Source organism: Chiloscyllium punctatum, chromosome 6, assembly GCF_047496795.1.
Source record: "Chiloscyllium punctatum isolate Juve2018m chromosome 6, sChiPun1.3, whole genome shotgun sequence".
In the NCBI taxonomy this organism is placed as follows: Eukaryota; Metazoa; Chordata; class Chondrichthyes; order Orectolobiformes; family Hemiscylliidae; genus Chiloscyllium; species Chiloscyllium punctatum.
Genome location: NC_092744.1, coordinates 39537538 through 39556043, shown reverse-complemented (window position 1 = coordinate 39556043; position 18506 = coordinate 39537538). Strand labels below are relative to the sequence as shown.

Genomic DNA, 18506 nt, shown 5'->3' with positions numbered 1-18506 from the left:
TTGGCAAGTGAAGCGCTAATGAAATTGGGATAATATCTGAGCATGAGCAGCGGATTGGTTAATACTTAGGGAACAAAGCGTATGCACAAATAATAGCGGAAGTAGAAGCTGTGGTTGTTTTTGTAACTGTAGAGAAACTGAGAAATGTCAAAATTCCAATGTTCTGTTAGTTTTTTTAAGGACTATACAGAACTGACTTTGGACCATTCTGCGTGCTTAGAGATGATTTTAATGAATAAAGTGTAATTTTCAAATAAAAACATATATTTGTAGCTGTCACAAGGATCGACATTAAATCCAGCACTGGTTGTGGTCAATCAGCTCAATTTGACAAAATACGGATGTACGCTGCTGGCTTTCTGCAGCACCCTGTGGGATCATCATTGGGGGCTCTTCACAAAACACTGTGACCCATGCAATTCAGGCTTTCAGCACAACTCCGAGCGGTGCCTCCCCCACTCTCAATAGAGGCAGTGGTTCACATTTGTTTTTTTTAAATGGGTTAATTATCCTTGCAATTAGTATCATGGCAATGTGATGACAAACACATTCATGTTCTGTTGCCTGAGAATATGCGCTGCTTCAATCCGCCACAAAGCCCTCAGCACGTCCCCTCCTGCAGTTGTTGCTTATAAATATCCGGAACTCAGTGCTGTCGAGTCTGATTAAACGATAAGAGAGACTGGGGGTGAGGCAGCTTCATTCCGGATCGCTCACAGTCCCACTGGCAGCAGTTCATTGCAGCGGGCTCTTGTGAAGGGAGCTGACTGGGTGAAGGAGGAGCTGTGCCCGGGGCGGATTGCCCTCTCAAGCCGGGCTGAGTGTGTGTTTGTGTCGGGGGCAGGGAACAGACAGGCAGGCAGCGTCTCCCCTTCCACCTCCACTGCAAAAGTGGTGCGCTCCACAGGCCCAGCTGAAATTGACGGAGTGTGAGTTTCCCCCGGCTGATTCAGAAATGGCTGGAGTCGAGACAAACCCGGGCGCGCTCCACTACGAGCAAACTTTGGTAAGCACTTGTATTTTAACCATTTTGGTCCCGCGGGCCAGTGTGTTTTCAGCGTCACGCCGTCACGATAAGCGGCTGGGCGAACCGCCCCAGAGTCTGGCTTTAGTGGTTCGCTGTCGATGTAGTTTTCCCTTCAGCTTTTCCCGGCCGGCAGGTCTAATCTGACCCGCTGGCTGACAGTCTCCGTGTTCACGCTGCAGGCGGGACACTATCAATGAAGGAACAGCTGTTATTGCCAGATGTGAATGCCAGCCGCAGTCTATGTGTGGAGAACGCGCGCTCTTTCTCCATTAAAGTCCGGCCTTGATGATTTGTGAGGGGTTGAAATATATCAAACCCATACAGTTTAAAAAAAAGAGATGTGTTGTGTTATTCTGGAGGCAGCTCATTTGGTGGAGTGATGAATAATCGTGTCATTCGCACCAGCTTTTTCAGCCCTGTATGCCATTCATTACAAAATTGTTTTTGAGATTTTAAAAGAAAAGTAATTGAAACTCACGAACAGCGCTTTTTCTCAAAATCTATGATGGTTTGCCTCGAAGGCCTTGTCGAAAACAACCAACCACTGGTGTCACTAGGCTGAATTGATGGGACCTCTTCTGAGCAATTAATTTAATGGGGCAACCTCAGGACTGCACTGGGTTGGAACTTTCACTAGACTTTCGCTTTATTTGCTGTGCGTCCATAGTCATTCGTGAGAAGCGACCGTTTCAAATGCTGTCCAGTATTGTGATCTGGTGAAGTAACAACTGTATGTTACTAGGGAAAGTACTATTATATTAACAGACACTGTACGAAAGTCTCTGCCCCCTATAGTGTTGGTCAAGAAGACCAGGCCAGTGTTGGTCAAAATTAAAGCTTTGGATTGTCCCAGAAAGATTTTTCAACTAAAACACACCATTCTGCTTTTTCGCTACTGGCCACAGAAACGTCTGTCTATACCTCTGACTAGAGAATCCCCTAAAACAATTGATCTCTTGGAACCAACGTAGCCCTCGTTGCATGAGAGCCAATCTCTATATAAACTGTACACCCAAAGCTGTTTCTGAAAAGCAACCATGAAAGGTTGACAGACAATACTTAGTATTGATTTTTGCAGTGAGTCAAAATAATAGAGAATTGCAGCAGAAATTCAAGTCTAATGACTTGATCAACATTAGACCATTCCTAATTAATCCCACTGTTTAGGAGCAGGGACAACCCAAATATGTGTATCTCCAGTATTCTTCGTCAAGCTATTGTAGTAGGTATTACCAGCTTAGCTATTTAGGCACAGTTGGGATATGGAAGCATAATATTCTTTTTCCTTTTTAGCTCGTTACTACACCTATATAGTACATTAACCAACTTGGTCACAAACTTTGTTATTTTGGTTTATTTTCAGACTGTCAGATGATTTAAAGCAAAATACTTGGGTTACTTTCCAAATAATGTCTTGTTTCACCCAAATCACATGTCTGTCAATCTTTCATGGTTGCTTTTCATAACCAGCTTTGGGTGCACAGTTTATATAGAAAGTACTTGCAAAAGTTTCAAATGCAGTTCAGGCCTCCGTTTACGTAGTTAGATTAATTGCTCAGAAGATGCCCTATTGGTGGTTCCAAGGGATATTCATGGTTACTGATATTGAGTGAAACTTTTGAGGCAAGTTATAGAGTCACAGAGAAGTACAGCATGGAAACAGACCCTTCGGTCCAACCCTTCCATGCCGACCAGATATCCCAACCCAATCTAGTCCCACCTGCCAGCACCCGGCCCATATCCATCCAAACCCTTCCTATTCATATACCCATCCAAATGCCTCTTAAATGTTGCAATTGTACCAGGCTCCACCACTTCCTCTGGAAGCTCATTCCATACCTGTACCTCACTCTGTGAAAACGTTGCCCCTTAGGTCTCTTTTATATCTTTTCCCTCTCACCCAAAACCTATGGCCTCTAGTTCTGGATTCCCTGACCCCAGGGAAAAGACTTTGCCTACTTACCCTATCCATGCCCCTCATAATTTTGTAAACCTCTATAAGGTCACCCCTCAGCCTCCGACACTCCAGGGAAAACAGCCCCAGCCTGTTCAGCCTCCCCCTGTAGCTTAGATCCTCGAACCCTGGCAACATCCTTGTAAATTTTTTCTGAACCCTTTCAAATTTCACATCTTTCTGATAGGAAGGAGACCAGAATTGCACACAATTTTCCAACAGTGGCCTAACCAATGTCCTGTACAGCCACAACATGACCTCCCAACTCCTCTATGCAATACTCTGATCAATGAAAGAAAGCATACCAAACACCACCTTCACTATCCTATTTACCTGTGCATCCATTTTCAAGGAGCTATGAACCTGCACTCCAAGGTCTCTTTGTTCAGCAACACTCCCTAGGACCTTACCATCAAGTGTATAAGTTCTGCTAAGATTTGCTTTCCCAAAATGCAGCACCTCGCATTTATCTGAATTAAACTCCATCTGCCACTTCACAGCCCATTGGCCCATCTGGTCAAGATCCTGTTGTAATCTGAGGTCCACCTCCAATTTTGGTGTCATCTGCAAACTTACTAACTGTACCTCCTTATGCTTGCATCCAAATCATTTATGTAAATGATAAAAAGTAGAGGACCCAGCATCGATCCTTTTGGCACTCCACTGGTCACAGGCCTCCAGTCTGGAAAACAACCCTCCATCACCACCCTCTGTCTTCTACCTTTGAGCCAGTTCTGTATCCAAATGGCTGGTTCTCCCTCTACTCCGTGATATCTAACCTTGCTAATCAGTCTCCCATGGGGAACCTTGTCGAACGCCTTACTGAAGTCCATATAGATCACATAAACTGCTCTGTCCTCATCAATCCTCTTTGTTACTACTTCAAAAAAACTCAATCAAGTTTGTGAGACATGATTTCCTGTGCACAAAGCCATGCTGACTATCCCTAATCAGTCCTTGCTTTTCCAAATACATGTACATCCTGTCCTTCAGGATTCCCTCCAACAACTTGCCCACCACTGAGGTCAGGGTCACTGGTCTATAGTTCTTTGGCTTGTCCTTACTGCCCTTCTTAAACATTGGCACCACGTTTGCCAACCTCCAGTCTTCTGGCACCTCACCTGTGACTATCGTTGACACAAATATCTCAGCAAGAGGCCCAGCAATCACTTCTCTAGCTTCCCACAGAGTTCTCGGGTACACCTCATCAGGTCCTGGGGACTTATGCACCTTCACCCATTTCAAGACATCCAGCACTTTCTCCTCTGTAATCTGGACATTTTGCAAGATGTCACCATCTATTTCCTTACAGTCTATATCTTCCATATCTTTTACCACAGTAAATACTGGTGCAAAATACTCATTTAGTATCTCCCCCATTTTCTGCGGCTCCACATAAAGGCCGCCTTTCTGATCTTTGAGGGGGCCCTATTCTCTCCTTAGTTACCCTTTTGTCCTTAATGTATTTGTAAAAATCCTTTGGATTCTCCTTAATTCTATTTGCCAAAGCAATCTCATGTCCCCTTTTTGCCCTCCTGATTTCCCTCTTAAGTATAATCCTACTTCCTTTATACTTGATTCACTTGATTTGTCCTGTCTACACCTCACATATGCTTCCTTCTTTTTTTCTTAACCAAACCCTCAATTTCTTTAGTCATCCAGCATTCCCTATACCTACCAGCTTTGCCTTTCACCCTGACAGGAATATACTTTTTTTGGATTCTCGTTATCTCATTTCTGAAGCCTTCCCATTTTCCAGCCGTCCCTTTACCTGCGAACATCTGCCTCCAATCAGCTTTCAAAAGTTCTTTGGATTAGTGGTGCTGAAAGAGCACAGCACTTCAGGCAGCATCCAAGTAGCTTCAAAATCGACGTTTCGGGCAAAAGGCATCAGGAATAATCTTGCCTAATAATGTCAAAATTGGCCTTTCTCCAATTTAGAACTCCAACTTCTAGATCTGGTCTATCCTTTTCCATCACTATTTTAAATCTAATAGAATTATGGATGCTGGTCCCAAAGTGTTCCCCCACTGACACCTCAGTCACCTGCCCTGCCTTATTTCCCAACAGTAGGTCAAGTTTTGCACCTTCTCTAGTAAGTACATCCACATAATGAATCAGAAAATTGTCTTGTTCGCACTTAACAAATTCCTCTCCATCTAAACCTTTAACACTATGGCAGTTCAGTCTATGTTTGGAAAGTTAAAATCCCCTACCATAACCACCCTATTATTCTTGCAGATAGCTAAGATCTCTTTATTTCTCAATTTCCCTCCGACTATAATACAATCCTAATAAAGTGACCATTCCTTTCTGATTACTCACTTTCACCCAAATAACTTCCCTGGATGTATTTCCGGGAATATCCTCCCTCAGTACAGCTGTAATGCTATCCCTTATCAAAAACGCCATTCCCTTTCCTCTCTTGCCTCCCTTTCTATTCTTCCTGTAGTATTTGTTTCCTGGAACATTAAGCTGCCAGTCCTGCCCATCCCTAATCCATGTTTCTGTAATTGCTATGATATCCCATTCCCATGTCCCTAACCATGCCCTGAATTCATCTGCCTTCCCTGTTAGGCCCCCTTGCATTGAAGTAAATGCAGTTTAATTTATTAGTCCTCCCTTGTCCCTTTCTGCCCTGACTGTTTGACTCGCTTCTGTTCTCAACTGTACCAGTCTCATATTGCTCTCTTTCCTCAGTATCTCCATGGGCCCCATCCCACCCCTCACCTTACTAGTTTAAATCCTGCCGAGCAGCTCTAGCAAATCGCCCTGCCAGTATATTAGTCCCCTTCCAATTTAGGTGCAATCTGTCCTTCTTGTACAGGTCACTTCTACCCCAAAAGTGATTCCAATGATCCAAAAATGTGAATCCTTCTCCCATGCACCAGCTCCTCAGCCATGCATTCATCTGCTCTATTCTCCTATTCCTGCCCTCACTAGCTCGTAGCACTGGGAGTAATCCAGATATTACTACCCTTGAGGACCTCCTTTTTTAAATTTCTGCCTAATTCTCTGTAATTTCCCTTCAGAATCTCAACCTTTCCCCTTCCTTTATCTTTGGTTCCAATGTGGACAATGACCTCTTGCTGGCCACTCTCCCCCGTGAGAACATTCTGCACCCTCTCTGAGACATCCTTGATCCTGGCACCAGGGAAGCAACACACCATTCTGCTTTTTCACTACTGGCCACAGAAATATCTGTCTGTACGTCGAACTAGAGAATCCCCTAACACAATTGATCTCTTGGAATCCAACGTACTCCTTGTTGCATTACAGCCAATCTCAATACCAGAAACTTGGCTGTTCGTGCTGCATTCCCCTGAGAATCCATCACCCCCTATATTTTCCAAAATAGCATACCTGTTTAAAATAGGTATATCCACAAAAGACTCCTGCCCTAGGTGCCTACCTCTCTTACCTTTTGTGGAGTTAACCCATCTATATGACTGTATCTGAGACTTTCCCCCCTTCCTATAACTGCCATCCATCACATGCTGTTGCTGTTGCAAATTCCTCATCGCATCGAACTGTCTCTCCAACTGATCCACTTGATCTGATAAGGTTTGTATGCAACATCATTTATGGCAGAAATAATCCTTAGTAACCCTTAAACTCTCGTTAAACTCCCTCATCTGACAAGAAGTACATATCACTGTACTAAAGTGCCATTTTTGCTCCTTTGCAATCTACAGACCCAGAAAATAACACCATCTTATTCCTCTAAAAAACACTGCCCTAGGTTAAATTAATAGTAATGGCTTATATTTTAAGTTTAATCAAGAAACATCTCTCCAAAAACACATAATCAAGAAAGAACCTACTCTACTCACTACTGCAGCCTTTCTATTGGACATCTTATGTTGAACAACTCTGAGGAAAATGCCTTTGAGAGTTACAATTATGTATTATGACAATGGTGCTTCTGAAAAAGAAAACTGGCAAAGTTTCGCACCAACAGTTAATGTTTTCTCTGTGCCTCTTCCTTACTCTCTCCTCACTACTTTTTTGCTCCTCTTGCACCTTCTTTCTCTCTCTCATCTTTTTTTTTTCTCTTCTCTCTCCTGTCTTTGGAAATGGTTGATAATGATAGCTAATAGCTGCAAATAAAATGGAGAAGAATAAGAGTTCAGAAATGACTAGCAAACAAAAAAGTGTTGTAATTGAGACAGTTAGGGTGTTAGACCCTAAGCATGCTGTGTTATGAAGGTAAGGATAGCCATCTGCATCTGCAGCTTTCTATCCGGTGACCTCTTATTCATGACCTCATCATCTGTATGTGTCTCTTCAAAGAAATGCAAAAATTGGATTTGATTTTGCATTTAATCTTGTGACTGTTGATAGTGAGCAAAATTCTGAGTAAACCGCTTGCTGGCCTTCAGCTAGTTGGTTATGGTGCAAGATGTCTAATATTTATGCAAAATAAAGCTTTTTTTTGGAGTCATGTTAAGGATGAGTGCACTGAATTAGAGATTGTCTTTTTAGTTTAGTTTGGACAATGGACATAATGGATACATTTATTTTATTGGCTTCATATGTCAAGTAATATTGCCCAGAAGCTTTTTCTGAGATGTCACTTTTGCTGCATATTTTTAACAAGTCACCTGAAGGAATGGATAAGAGTAATTTATTTTTGTAGCACCATTTCTAGTGCTGTCTCCCCTGGTGAGGTAAGTTTGTGTGGTGCTGCTAGGAAGGTGTTATGTGAGTGAGGGCTCCACACAGTGCGTATGTCATATAAAATAAAGTAGATGGGACCAGGAGGTTACAGAGGGATATTGCAGATTGTGTAAAACAAAGCTAAATAGATTTTAATGGCAGCAAGTATGAAGTCATCTACATTGGACTCAAAAGATAACTCTCCGTATTCCTTAAATGGTGAGAAATTAGAAAATGGTAGAAGAACAAGCAGTTTTGTTTTTAATTCTGTTGTGGTGTATGAACATTATTAGGTAGGCCAGCATTTGTTTCTCATCTCTAACTGCCTGTGAAAGCTGCCTTTTTCAATCACTGCTGTCTGTGTGGTGTAGGTACCCCATAATGCTGTTGGGAAAGGAGTTGCAGGATTTTGACCTAGTAACATTGAAGGAACAATAACGTAGTTTCAAATCAAGGTGATGTGTGGCTTTGAGGGAACCTTACAGGTTGTGGTATCCCCTTGCATCCAAATCATAAATCATTAAGAGCTAGCAGATTTTTTCTAATACAACAGTCAAGATCATGGACTACAGCCTTTTATCTTGCGAGCCAGAACGCAAGAAGAAAGATGTGCTTCAGGTGTGTACAACTGTGGTCAGGCTCAATCTATTACTGCATTCTGTTTGTACTGCACTTTGGAAAGGATATATTAGCTATAGATATGTACAGCATAGATTCACCAGAAATGGATTGGAGCAAAGAGGACCTAATATGAATATGAAAGCTGAAGGAGGTGATCTTGACGTGTTTTAAAAGCACTGTATCAGCTTGCTGATTCCTTGTACTTTTTAAAAAGGCAGATAATGCATATCCCAGGGACTATAAACTAGTTAGCTCAATGTGTACTAGTAGAAAAGATAAAATAATCTTTTCTCAAAGAGGCAATGGAAGTACATTCTAGAGATTAAAAATATCAGTAGTTAGCACTGAATTCAAGAGGCCAGGCTTGATGACCCTTATTGAGGAAATAACAATAGAGTGCAGAATGTTAATATAGTAATCTAAATATAATTTTAAAAGGTCTTTGAGATGGTATTACATTGAAGACCCATGGTTAAGGCCAGCACACATGGAGTCAGGGGACTTGAAGCAGAAAGGATAGCAAACTGGCTGCAGAACATATACTCTTAAAATACATCACTCACACCATAAAAGATGGGGAGTGACATTTCCCAGGGAGCACATGGGCTGCTGTACCATTTACATCAATGACGCGGGCTTTAATCAAAAGTAAAATTTAAACATTAGTGGAAATTACAAAATTGAATTGTGTAGTTAATACAAAAGAATGTATCATAATTAGGATATTTTAATAAGCTTATAAGAGGTATGTAATTGGCAGATAGATTTCAATGTAACTGTCTTTTTTTTAATTCCAAACAAATTACTAGTTCTGTATACAAATTGTCTGTCATCTGCTGCTTCAAGTTGGGATCTCTACATCCTTCCTGGTGGTCTCAGCAAAGTATTCCCCACAACCCATGAACACAGTAGAGGAGTGATGATAGCTCAGCTAGAGTCAAGCATTGATTGGAAAGCTTCTTGATTCTCACCCATTGATTAAAACTGCTCTTTGTGAAGAGCAGATTTATTCAATTGCAGATTCCCTCCTGAAAATCTGCTTGAGAATACATCCATCATGGAGGTGAGCAATATTCTGTCAAAGGTTGCCTCTTGGTCCAGACTGATGAGGCTGGTATCCATCCACCATTCCTGCCCAGTGACTATTGTCACCCTGAGTAGGGTGAGCCTTTCAGATCTTCCTGCTGGTACAGTTCAGGGCTGGTCAGGAGGGATCACCACCAGCGCAGACTTGACCTGATTGGGAATGACTTTGGACAGAATATTGTAATCCACGTTTATCATTGCGATGGATCTCCAATTTCTCACTTCCCCTCCTCCCCTTCTACTTGTAGATGAGGATGATGGTGTCTTTCCTCATAGATTTGGATACGCTGCCAACCAGAAACATATTTTTGTACACCTCTAGCAGTTCCTGGCCCTCTGACAATTAATGCAACTCGGCCAATAAGCCTTTGCTTCCAGGACTTTTGTTCCCTTCAAAGGACTTAAAGCCCTTCATCAGCTCCTCCAGAGTTAGCAATTTGTCCAGACTCTCTGACACACTGGGCCAAAACATCCTTCCTAAGGTGTGGTGACCAAAGCACATCTCTAAGTGGGGCCTAACTAGGGTTTTGGACAACTGCAGCATAATGACTGATTCCTTATACTCCAGCTCTTTTGAAAAGAAGGCCAACATTCTATTAGCCTTGACTATTTTTCTGGCATTGTAAGGAGCGATGCACCCTTGATCCCCAAATCTCATTGGATGTCCACTGTTTTTAACTTTGTGCCCTCTACAAAAAGTTCTGATCTATCCTTTTTTGGTCTGAAATGGATAGCCTCACACTTACTTATATTAAATCCAACTGCCACAGCTTTGCCGATGCACCTAATCTGTCAGTATCCTGTTGTGATTTTATGCTGTCATCAACACTGTCTACAATGCTGCTCACTGTGTCCTCAGACACCAGATAGAAACGACTGGAAGGATATGTTTGTTGGTTTCACGTTTTACAGTGTGACATTAAAGCCTCAGCTGATCCTCGAAATGGCTTTACTGAGTCACCTTCTTCCCTTAGGCAGTGGATCACTGAGCTATCACTGTGTACTTTCTGGAAAAATAAATGTGAGCTCATCTCATTATGCTCCGCAGACTCTATGCTAGACAGATATTAGAGGCCTCTGAGGCCAAAGTGAGGCTTGCTGGCTTTTTTTTTGCTTCTAGTAAAATGGTGCACTTTCAAAGAACAATAAGAATGCATTGGATCTAAATAAATGGGGTAGAGGAACTCTATTTGAGGATACAGATTTAGCTGGCTGAGGGGTGATCCTGTTCGAAAAGAGAGGGTTCTTCAGGAACTTGACAGGGTTAATGTTGACAGGATGTCTCCCTTCATGGGAGAATTTAGGACATAGTCTCAGAATGCCAATTTAAGACTGATGTAAAGAGGAATTTCTTCTGAGGTTTGAGTCTTTGGAACTCTTTGCCACAGAGACTTATGATGGTAGGGTCTTTGTATGTATTTGAGGCTGCATATATGTATGTATGTATGCCAACAAGTGTACATCAACCCTCCAAAGAGCATCCCACTTCCCTATCCCTATAGCACTGCATTTCCAATTGTTAACATACCTAACCTACATATCTTTGAACACCTATGGGTAATTTAGCATGGACAATCCATCTAACCTGCACATCTTTGGACTGTGGGAGAAAACATGATCACCCGGCAGATACCCACACAGACATGAAGCGAATGAGCAAAATCAACACACACAGTCACTTGAGGGTGGAATCAAACCTGGGTCCCTGGCGCAAGGGGGCAGCAGTGCTAACCAGAGTTACCATGTCGCCCCTGTGAGCAATATCAGATAAGCCATGATCCTATTAGATGGCAGAGTAGGCTCGTGGTCCCCAACAACCTTCTCTTGTTCTATTTCTTATGGTTTTAAATTGCAAAGAGTACTGATTCGGGTTAATAAGTTGTTTTTTGATTAAAAATCAAATAAAGCATTGAGCTTAATTTCCAGAGGAAGAGAACTGAAAAACAGTTTGTTAAAATTGCATTGTGTCTTTATTCGATCTTTGTATGGATCATTCTTGTCATCCTATAAAAGGGAAAAAGTTGTAATTGGGTAAGTACAGAAGTCTTCACTGGACAAACGGCTACCTCTGGAGGAGTGATATTAAAACTAAAGGAATGCAAATATATTTATTTTTTAAAAATGGCTGAATAGGCTGGAAATCATCTTCAGAGATGATTAAGTGGTCGTCTGATCAAGATTATGATGGACTAGTGAGACAAACAGCAAAGATACAGGTGTGGGGGTTACTGGATGAGCCACACACTGGGAGAAAGGAATAAGCTAATGTGGCTAGATGAAGTTGATTTTTGAGAAAGCTCATGTGAATTATAAATAGACATAAATCAATTGGACTAATGGTCTACACCCTGCAAGTCACTGAGGAACTGCTTTTGTTTTTGCTGTATGTATAAAGAACAAGGGAAAATAATCTTAATCTTAAAATTAGGGTGAAGATATTCAGGAGGAAAATCAATTGTAATTGAAACCTGGAAGCTTTCCACTAGTGTTGTGGATGTTCGGGAAAATTAGCTTTCCAAGCTCTGATACTTTATATAGCAATACGTATCACTGAAAATGGAGTGAAAGTCAATAAAGAGAGCTGAACCATGATTTAATTAAACAGTGAAGCAGGCCCAAAAGGTGTAATCATGTTTCCAATGTTGAAATGAAGTGGGTTAGGATTCTGAACATAAACTGCTGAAGTTTAAATACAAGCTTATGAATGTTTTTCAGAATGCCGGTAATATGTTTGTTACAGGATCATCTTATTCTTTGCCAATGGTCATCTATTCCCAATGCTTTAAACTTCTACGTTTCTTTTAATGTTGATGCTAACATTTTAAATTGAATGTACTCTTTAAAGCGATTTGACAAATTATTAGTTCACTATTATTCAATCTCAAATTAATTTAGCAAGATGATAGACATAATTTATAGACCAATTTGAGCACTAATTCTTTGATAAATTCTTGGCTGATGTTTCCAAGTTCTTTTCAAGTTCTGTAACATGATCACAATTGTATTTGGAGAATTAGGACAACAATTTGAACTGACTTCTGATGGTTCAGCCTCATCTGTTTCGTACCTATTTATTTGCTTTTTGTTTTGAGTCTACCTGTTCAAATTTGGATTCTGTCCCAACATATTTTGTAGACTATTAAACTTGCAAAAAAATAGGCCTTTTTCCATAAAAAGAGCTGCTGCTGCTCCTTGATCTTTAAAGTTTATTCTTTCTGCAGACAATCCATCAGGATTATAAATATGGCCTTCTCCATTTTCAAAGGGAGAAACCACTTCAGTCTGTCTCTGTTTATGCTCCATTTCAAACAGAATAGTTACACTTGTACAAAAGAGCACAACGTGCAAAATACTTTTAACTGTTCTGGAAAAAAAATAGAAATCTGTGTTAGAATATTTTCACTGAAACTGGCAATCTTTCAAATCCATGGAGCATGTCCTAGTCAGAAACTGACAGTCAACTGATACAGTCATCCAAACATGCTACACCTGTTTTCTATGTATATTGTTGGATTTGTATTCATGCCAAAGGGTGGTCTCTTTTCTGAAACTCCAGCTAATAGCAATTCTTTCTCCCTAAGGCCTACAGTTGGGTAAATAGAGAATAAACACCAATCCTTGGCTGTCTGAGTCACCCACTTGGGCAAGTTCCAGAACAAGGTGTTTTAGAATTATTCAACAGTTGCAGCAATTATAACCGCCCAAATTTTCAGTTTTGTTGGGTCATAGAACAGGCAATACCAGATTAGCCATCCATAATGCACCCTGTCTAATTTTTGTCTTAATTCCCTGTTGAAGTCAGTATAAAAGGAAATCAGTGTGGGGCATGACTGGAATCGATCATTTTATTGTCTATTTGATGCCTTACTGAAGTTCCACCCAACAAGTTTGGGTAAGTGTTGCTGAACAAAGAGACCTTGGAGTGCAGGTTCATAGTTTCTTTGAAAATAGAGTTGCACATGATAGGATATTCAAGGAGCAGTTTGGTATGCTTTCATTTATTGGTGAGGGTATTGAGTGTAGGTGTTGGACATGTTGCGGCTGGACAGGACATTGGCTAGACCACTTTTGGAATATTGCGTGCAGTTCTTGTCTCCTTCCTATCAGAAGGATGTTGTGAAACTTGAAAGGGTTCAGAAAAGAATTACAAGGATGTTGCCAGGGTTGGAGGATTTGAGCGACAGGGAGAGGCTAAATAAGCTGGGGTTACCTTTGCTGAAGCATTGGAGGCTGAGGGGTGACCTTAAAGAGGTTAATAGAATCATGAGGGGCATGGATAGGATAAGTAGACAAGGTCTTTTCCCGGGGGTGGGGGAGTCCAGAACGAGAGGCCATAGATTTAGGGTGAGAGAGGAAAAATTTAAAAGGGACCTAAGGGGCAACCTTTTCATACACCAGCTGGTACGTATATGGAATGAGCCGACAGAGGAAGTGGTGGAGGCTTATAGCATTTAAAAGGCATCTGGATGGGTATATGAACAGGAAGGGTTTAGAGGGATATGGGACTGGTGCTGGCCCATGGGGCTGGGATATCATAGTAATTACAAAAACGTGGCTCATGGATGGACTTGACTGGCAGCTTAATGTTCCAGGACAGAAAGGGAAGCAAGAGATGAGGGGGAATGGCCGCCTCCCCTTTTGATAAGGGATAGCATTACAGCTGTACTTGGGGATGGTATTCTTGTAAATACATCCGGGGAAGTAATTTGGGTAGAACTGAGAAAAAGAAAGGGATGATCACTGTATTAGGATTGTATTAAACACCCCCAATAGTCAGCAGGAAATTAAGAAACAAATTTGTAAGGGGATTTCAGTTATCTGGAAGAATAAAAGGGTGGTTATGGTAGGGGATTTAAACTTAGACTGGGATTGCCATAGTGTTAAGGGTTTAGATGGAGAGGAATTTGTTAGAAGCGTACAAGAACATTTTCTGAGTAGGTGGATATAGCTGCTAGACAAGGTGCAATACATGACCCATTGTTGGGAAATAAGGCAGGGCAGGTGACTGAGGTGTCAGTGGGGGAGCACTTTGGAGCCAGCGACCATAATTCTATTAGTTTTAAAATAGTGATGGAAAAGGATAGACAGGATCTAACAGTTGAAGTTCTAAATTGTAACATTAATTTTGACAGTGTTAGGCAAGAACTTCCAAAAGCTGAATGGGGCAGATGCTCGCAGTTAAAGGGACAGCTGGAAAATGAGAAGCCTTCAGAAATTAGATAACTAGCGTCCAGAGAAAGTATATTCATATTAGGGTGAAAGGAAAGGCTGGTATGTATAGGGAATGCTGAATGACTTGATAAAATGAGGGTTTGGTTAAGAAAAAGAAGGAAGCATATGTCAGGTATAGACAGACAGGAGAAATCCAGTGAATCCTCAGAGTATAAATGCAGTGGGAGTATACGTAAGAGGGAAATCGGGAGGGCAAAAAGGGGACATGAGATAGCTTTGGCAAATAGAGTTAAGGAGAATCCAAAGGGATTTTACAAACACATTAAGAACCAAATGTTAACCAGGGAGAGAATAGGCCCCCTCAAAAATCAGCAAGGCAGATTTTTGTGTAGACATAGGAAATGAGAGAGATACTAAATGAGTATTTTGCATCAGTCTTTACTGTGGGAAAGGACATGCAAGATATAGAATGTGGAGAAATAGGCGGTGACATCTTGAAAAATGTGCACATTAGAGGATGTGCTGGATGTCTTGAAATGCATAAAAATGGATAAATCCCCAAGACCTGATCAAGTGCACCCTAGAACTCTGTGGGAAGCAAGGAAAGTGATTGCTGGGCTTCTTGCTGAGGTATTTGTATCATCGATAGTCACAGGTGAGGTGCCAGAAGACTGGAGGTTGGCTAACATGGTACTATTGTTTATGAAAGGTGGTAAGGATAAGCCAGGGAACTATAGACTAGTGGGCATGTTGTTGGAGGGAAGCCTAAGGGACAGGATTTACACATATTTGGAAAGCCAAGGACTGATTAGGGATAATCAACATGACTTTGAGTGGAAAATAATCTCTCTCAAACTTGATTGAGTTTTGTTGAAAAAGTAACAAAGGACTGAGGACAGAGCAGTTGACGTAAACTAAATGGATTAGTGGTGCTGGAAGAGCACAGCAGTTCAGGCAGCATCCAACGAGCAGCAAAATCAACGTTTCGGGCAAAAGCCCTTCATCAGGAATAAAGGCAGTGAGCCTGAAGCATGGAGAGATAAGCTAGAGGAGGGTCTTATCTCTCCATGCTTCAGGCTCACTGCCTTTATTCCTGATGAAGGGCTTTTGCCCGAAACGTTGATTTCGCTGCTCGTTGGATGCTGCCTGAACTGCTGTGCTCTTCCAGCACCACTAATCCAGTATTTGGTTTTCAGCATCTGCAGTCATTGTTTTTACCTTTGTAAACTAAATGGACTTCAGTAAGGCATATGACAAGGTTCCCCATGGAAGACTGGTGAGCAAGGTTAGGTCTCATGGAATACAGGGAGAACTAGTCATTTGGATACAGAACTGGCTCAAAGGTAGAAGATAGAGGGTGGTGGTGGAGGGTTATTTTTCAGACTGATCAGTGGAGTGCCACAAGGATCAGTGCAAGGTCCACTACTTCTCATTTATGCTCACATCCAAAGCATTTATATAAAGAGGTATAGTTAGGAAGTTTGCAGATGACACCAATATTGGAGGTATAGTGGACAGAGAAGAAGGTTACCTCGGATTAAAATGGGATCTTGATCAGATGGGCCAATGGGCTGAGGAGTGGCAAATGGAGTTTAAATGCGAGGTGCTGCATTTTGGGAAAACAAATCTTAGCAGGATTTATACACTTAATGGTAAGGCCCTAGGGAGTATTGCTGAACAAAGAGACCTTGGAATGCAGGTTCATAGCTCATTGAAAGTGGAGTCGCAGGTGGATAGGATAGCGAAGAAGGCATTTAGTATGCTTTCCTTTATTGGTCAGAGTGGAGTACAGGAGTTGGGAGGCCATTTTGCAGCTTTTGAGGTCATTGGTTAGGCCACTGTTGGAATATTGCGTGCAATATTCCTATTGGAAAGATGTTGTGAAACTTGAAAGGGTTTGAAAACAATTTACAAAGATGTTGCCAGAGTTGGAGGATTTGAGCTATAGAGAGAGACTGAACAGGCTGGGCTGTTTTCCCTTGAATGTCGAAGGCTGAGAGGTGACCTCATAGAGGTTTATTAAATGAGGGTCATGGTTAGGGTGAATAGACAAGGGTGGGAGAGCCCAGAACTAGAGGGCATTGGTTTAGGGTGAGGGGGGAAGATATAAAAGGGACGTAAGGGACAATGTTTTCACATGTGAGTATATGGAATGGGCTGCCAGAGGCTAGTACAATTGCATTATTTAAAAGACACCTGGATGGGTATATGAATAGGAAGGGTTTAGAGGGATAGGGACCAAGTGCTGGCAAATGGGACTAGATTAGGTTGGGATATCTGGTTGGCATGGATGAGTTGGACCAAAGGATCTGTTCCCATTCTATACATCTCTATGACTCTAAGTCATAATTATGGAATCCTCATGGTGCAGAAAGAAGCCATTTAGCCCATGGAGTCCACACTGAAATGCATGCCACCCAACCCCTACCCTATCCCTGCCACCTCACATTCACCATGGCTAACCCACCTAGCCTGCACATTTCTGGACAGTATGGACAATTTACCATGGTCAATCCACCTAACCTGGACATCTTTGGACTGTGGGAGGAAACTGGAGCGGTGAGGAAAAGTATGCAGACCCAGGGAGAACATGCAAGCTCCATAGTCATCCACGGCTCGAATCGAATCTGGGTCCCTGGTACTGAAGCCACAGTGCTAACCACTGAGCCATTGTGCTGCCTTAACTTTACTGACAGTTCATTTGCATACACCCAAATGTTAAATAAAAAGTACCTCTTTTGAGGATCTGATTATAGGTAATGAAAATGGCTAAGTGTCTTCTCTCAAATTAATGATTATCAATGGACAAATTCATCATTTTAAAAAGGCAAAGGAACGATTCCTAATTGGAGTCATGTTTTAAATGAGTAATCTGTTGTTCTGTTTCAGTTTTCCAATAGAAAGATGTTTAGAAAATATTGGTGAAGATGAGATGGAATGCTTGAGACAACTTCTTTCTTATTATAGCTTAATCTCAATGCAAAGCACATAGAAAACCAGCCCAATTTGGTCAGTCTCAGTATTCAAGCATCAGGTGTATTTCTGATGAAGGGCCTTTGCCCGAAATGTCAATTTTCCTGCTCCTCGGATGCTGCCTGACCTGCTGTGCTTTTCCAGCACTACTCTGAACTAAACTCTGGTTTCCAGCATCTGCAGTCCTCACTTTTGCCTAGTATTTTTATAAATGTCCATCTAAGCTTGACCTTAACCTATGAATTAGGAAGCCGTTTTAAATGTTTTTAGCATTAACAGATTTTTGACTGTCTTGTCAGACCAATGTGTTATCTTCCAGAGTTGAGCAGTGGAATTAAACCTGCAAAAATAGTAATGGACATTTTGGGTATTATTTATTGCTTTTGCTTGGTATGACTGGAAGAAGTACCACAGATTTTTTAAAATGTTATATTGGAATTGGAAATACATTCCATGCATTTGTTCTTAAGGTTTTGGTCATTGTATTATTTGAATGGGGTAATTTGCACTGAAGTAAAATATTGTGGACAGAGCCTTGGACGCTACAGAAAAATGCTCTCTGTGAATGATTTACCGAACCCTATTTTTCTAAAAAAATTGCATGCTAACATTGAAGATAAACTGGAAATTAAAAACTAACTCGAGATAAAATGATAATATTAAAAAGGTTTATAAAATCATGAGGGGCATAGATAAGGTGAATGACAAGGGTCTTTTCCCTAGGGTGGGTGTGTTGAAAACTAGGGGATGTATTTTTAAGGTGAGAGGAGAAACATTTAAAAGGAAATAAGGGGCATAGAGTGCAGAAGGAATTGCCAGAGAAAGTGGTGGATGCAGGTGTAGTTACAACATTTGAAAGACATTTGGATAAGTTCATGAATAGGAAAGATTTGGAGGGATATGGGAGGATGTGGAGATGGAGGGATATGGGCCTAGTGCAGGCAGGTGCGACTAGTTTAGTTTGGGAACATAGTTGGCTTGGACTGGTTGGACCGAAGTATCTGTTTCCATACT

The 18506-nt window shown here is 41.4% G+C and overlaps 1 protein-coding gene across 2 annotated transcripts in view; it reads left to right on the top strand.

Moving 5' to 3' along the window:
• The first annotated feature begins 567 nt into the window (after nt 1-567).
• The window catches only part of LOC140478893 (chloride channel protein 2-like), a 609305-nt gene continuing 591366 nt past the window's right edge, over nt 568-18506 (top strand). Inside the window, exon 1 of one of the 2 annotated variants that reach the window (XM_072572491.1) lies at nt 568-1006. In XM_072572491.1, the coding sequence (XP_072428592.1) occupies nt 956-1006 (51 nt within the window). In that variant the 5' untranslated portion in view covers nt 568-955. The remainder of the gene's footprint in view (nt 1007-18506) is intronic. The other variant, XM_072572492.1, reaches the window with a different exon arrangement.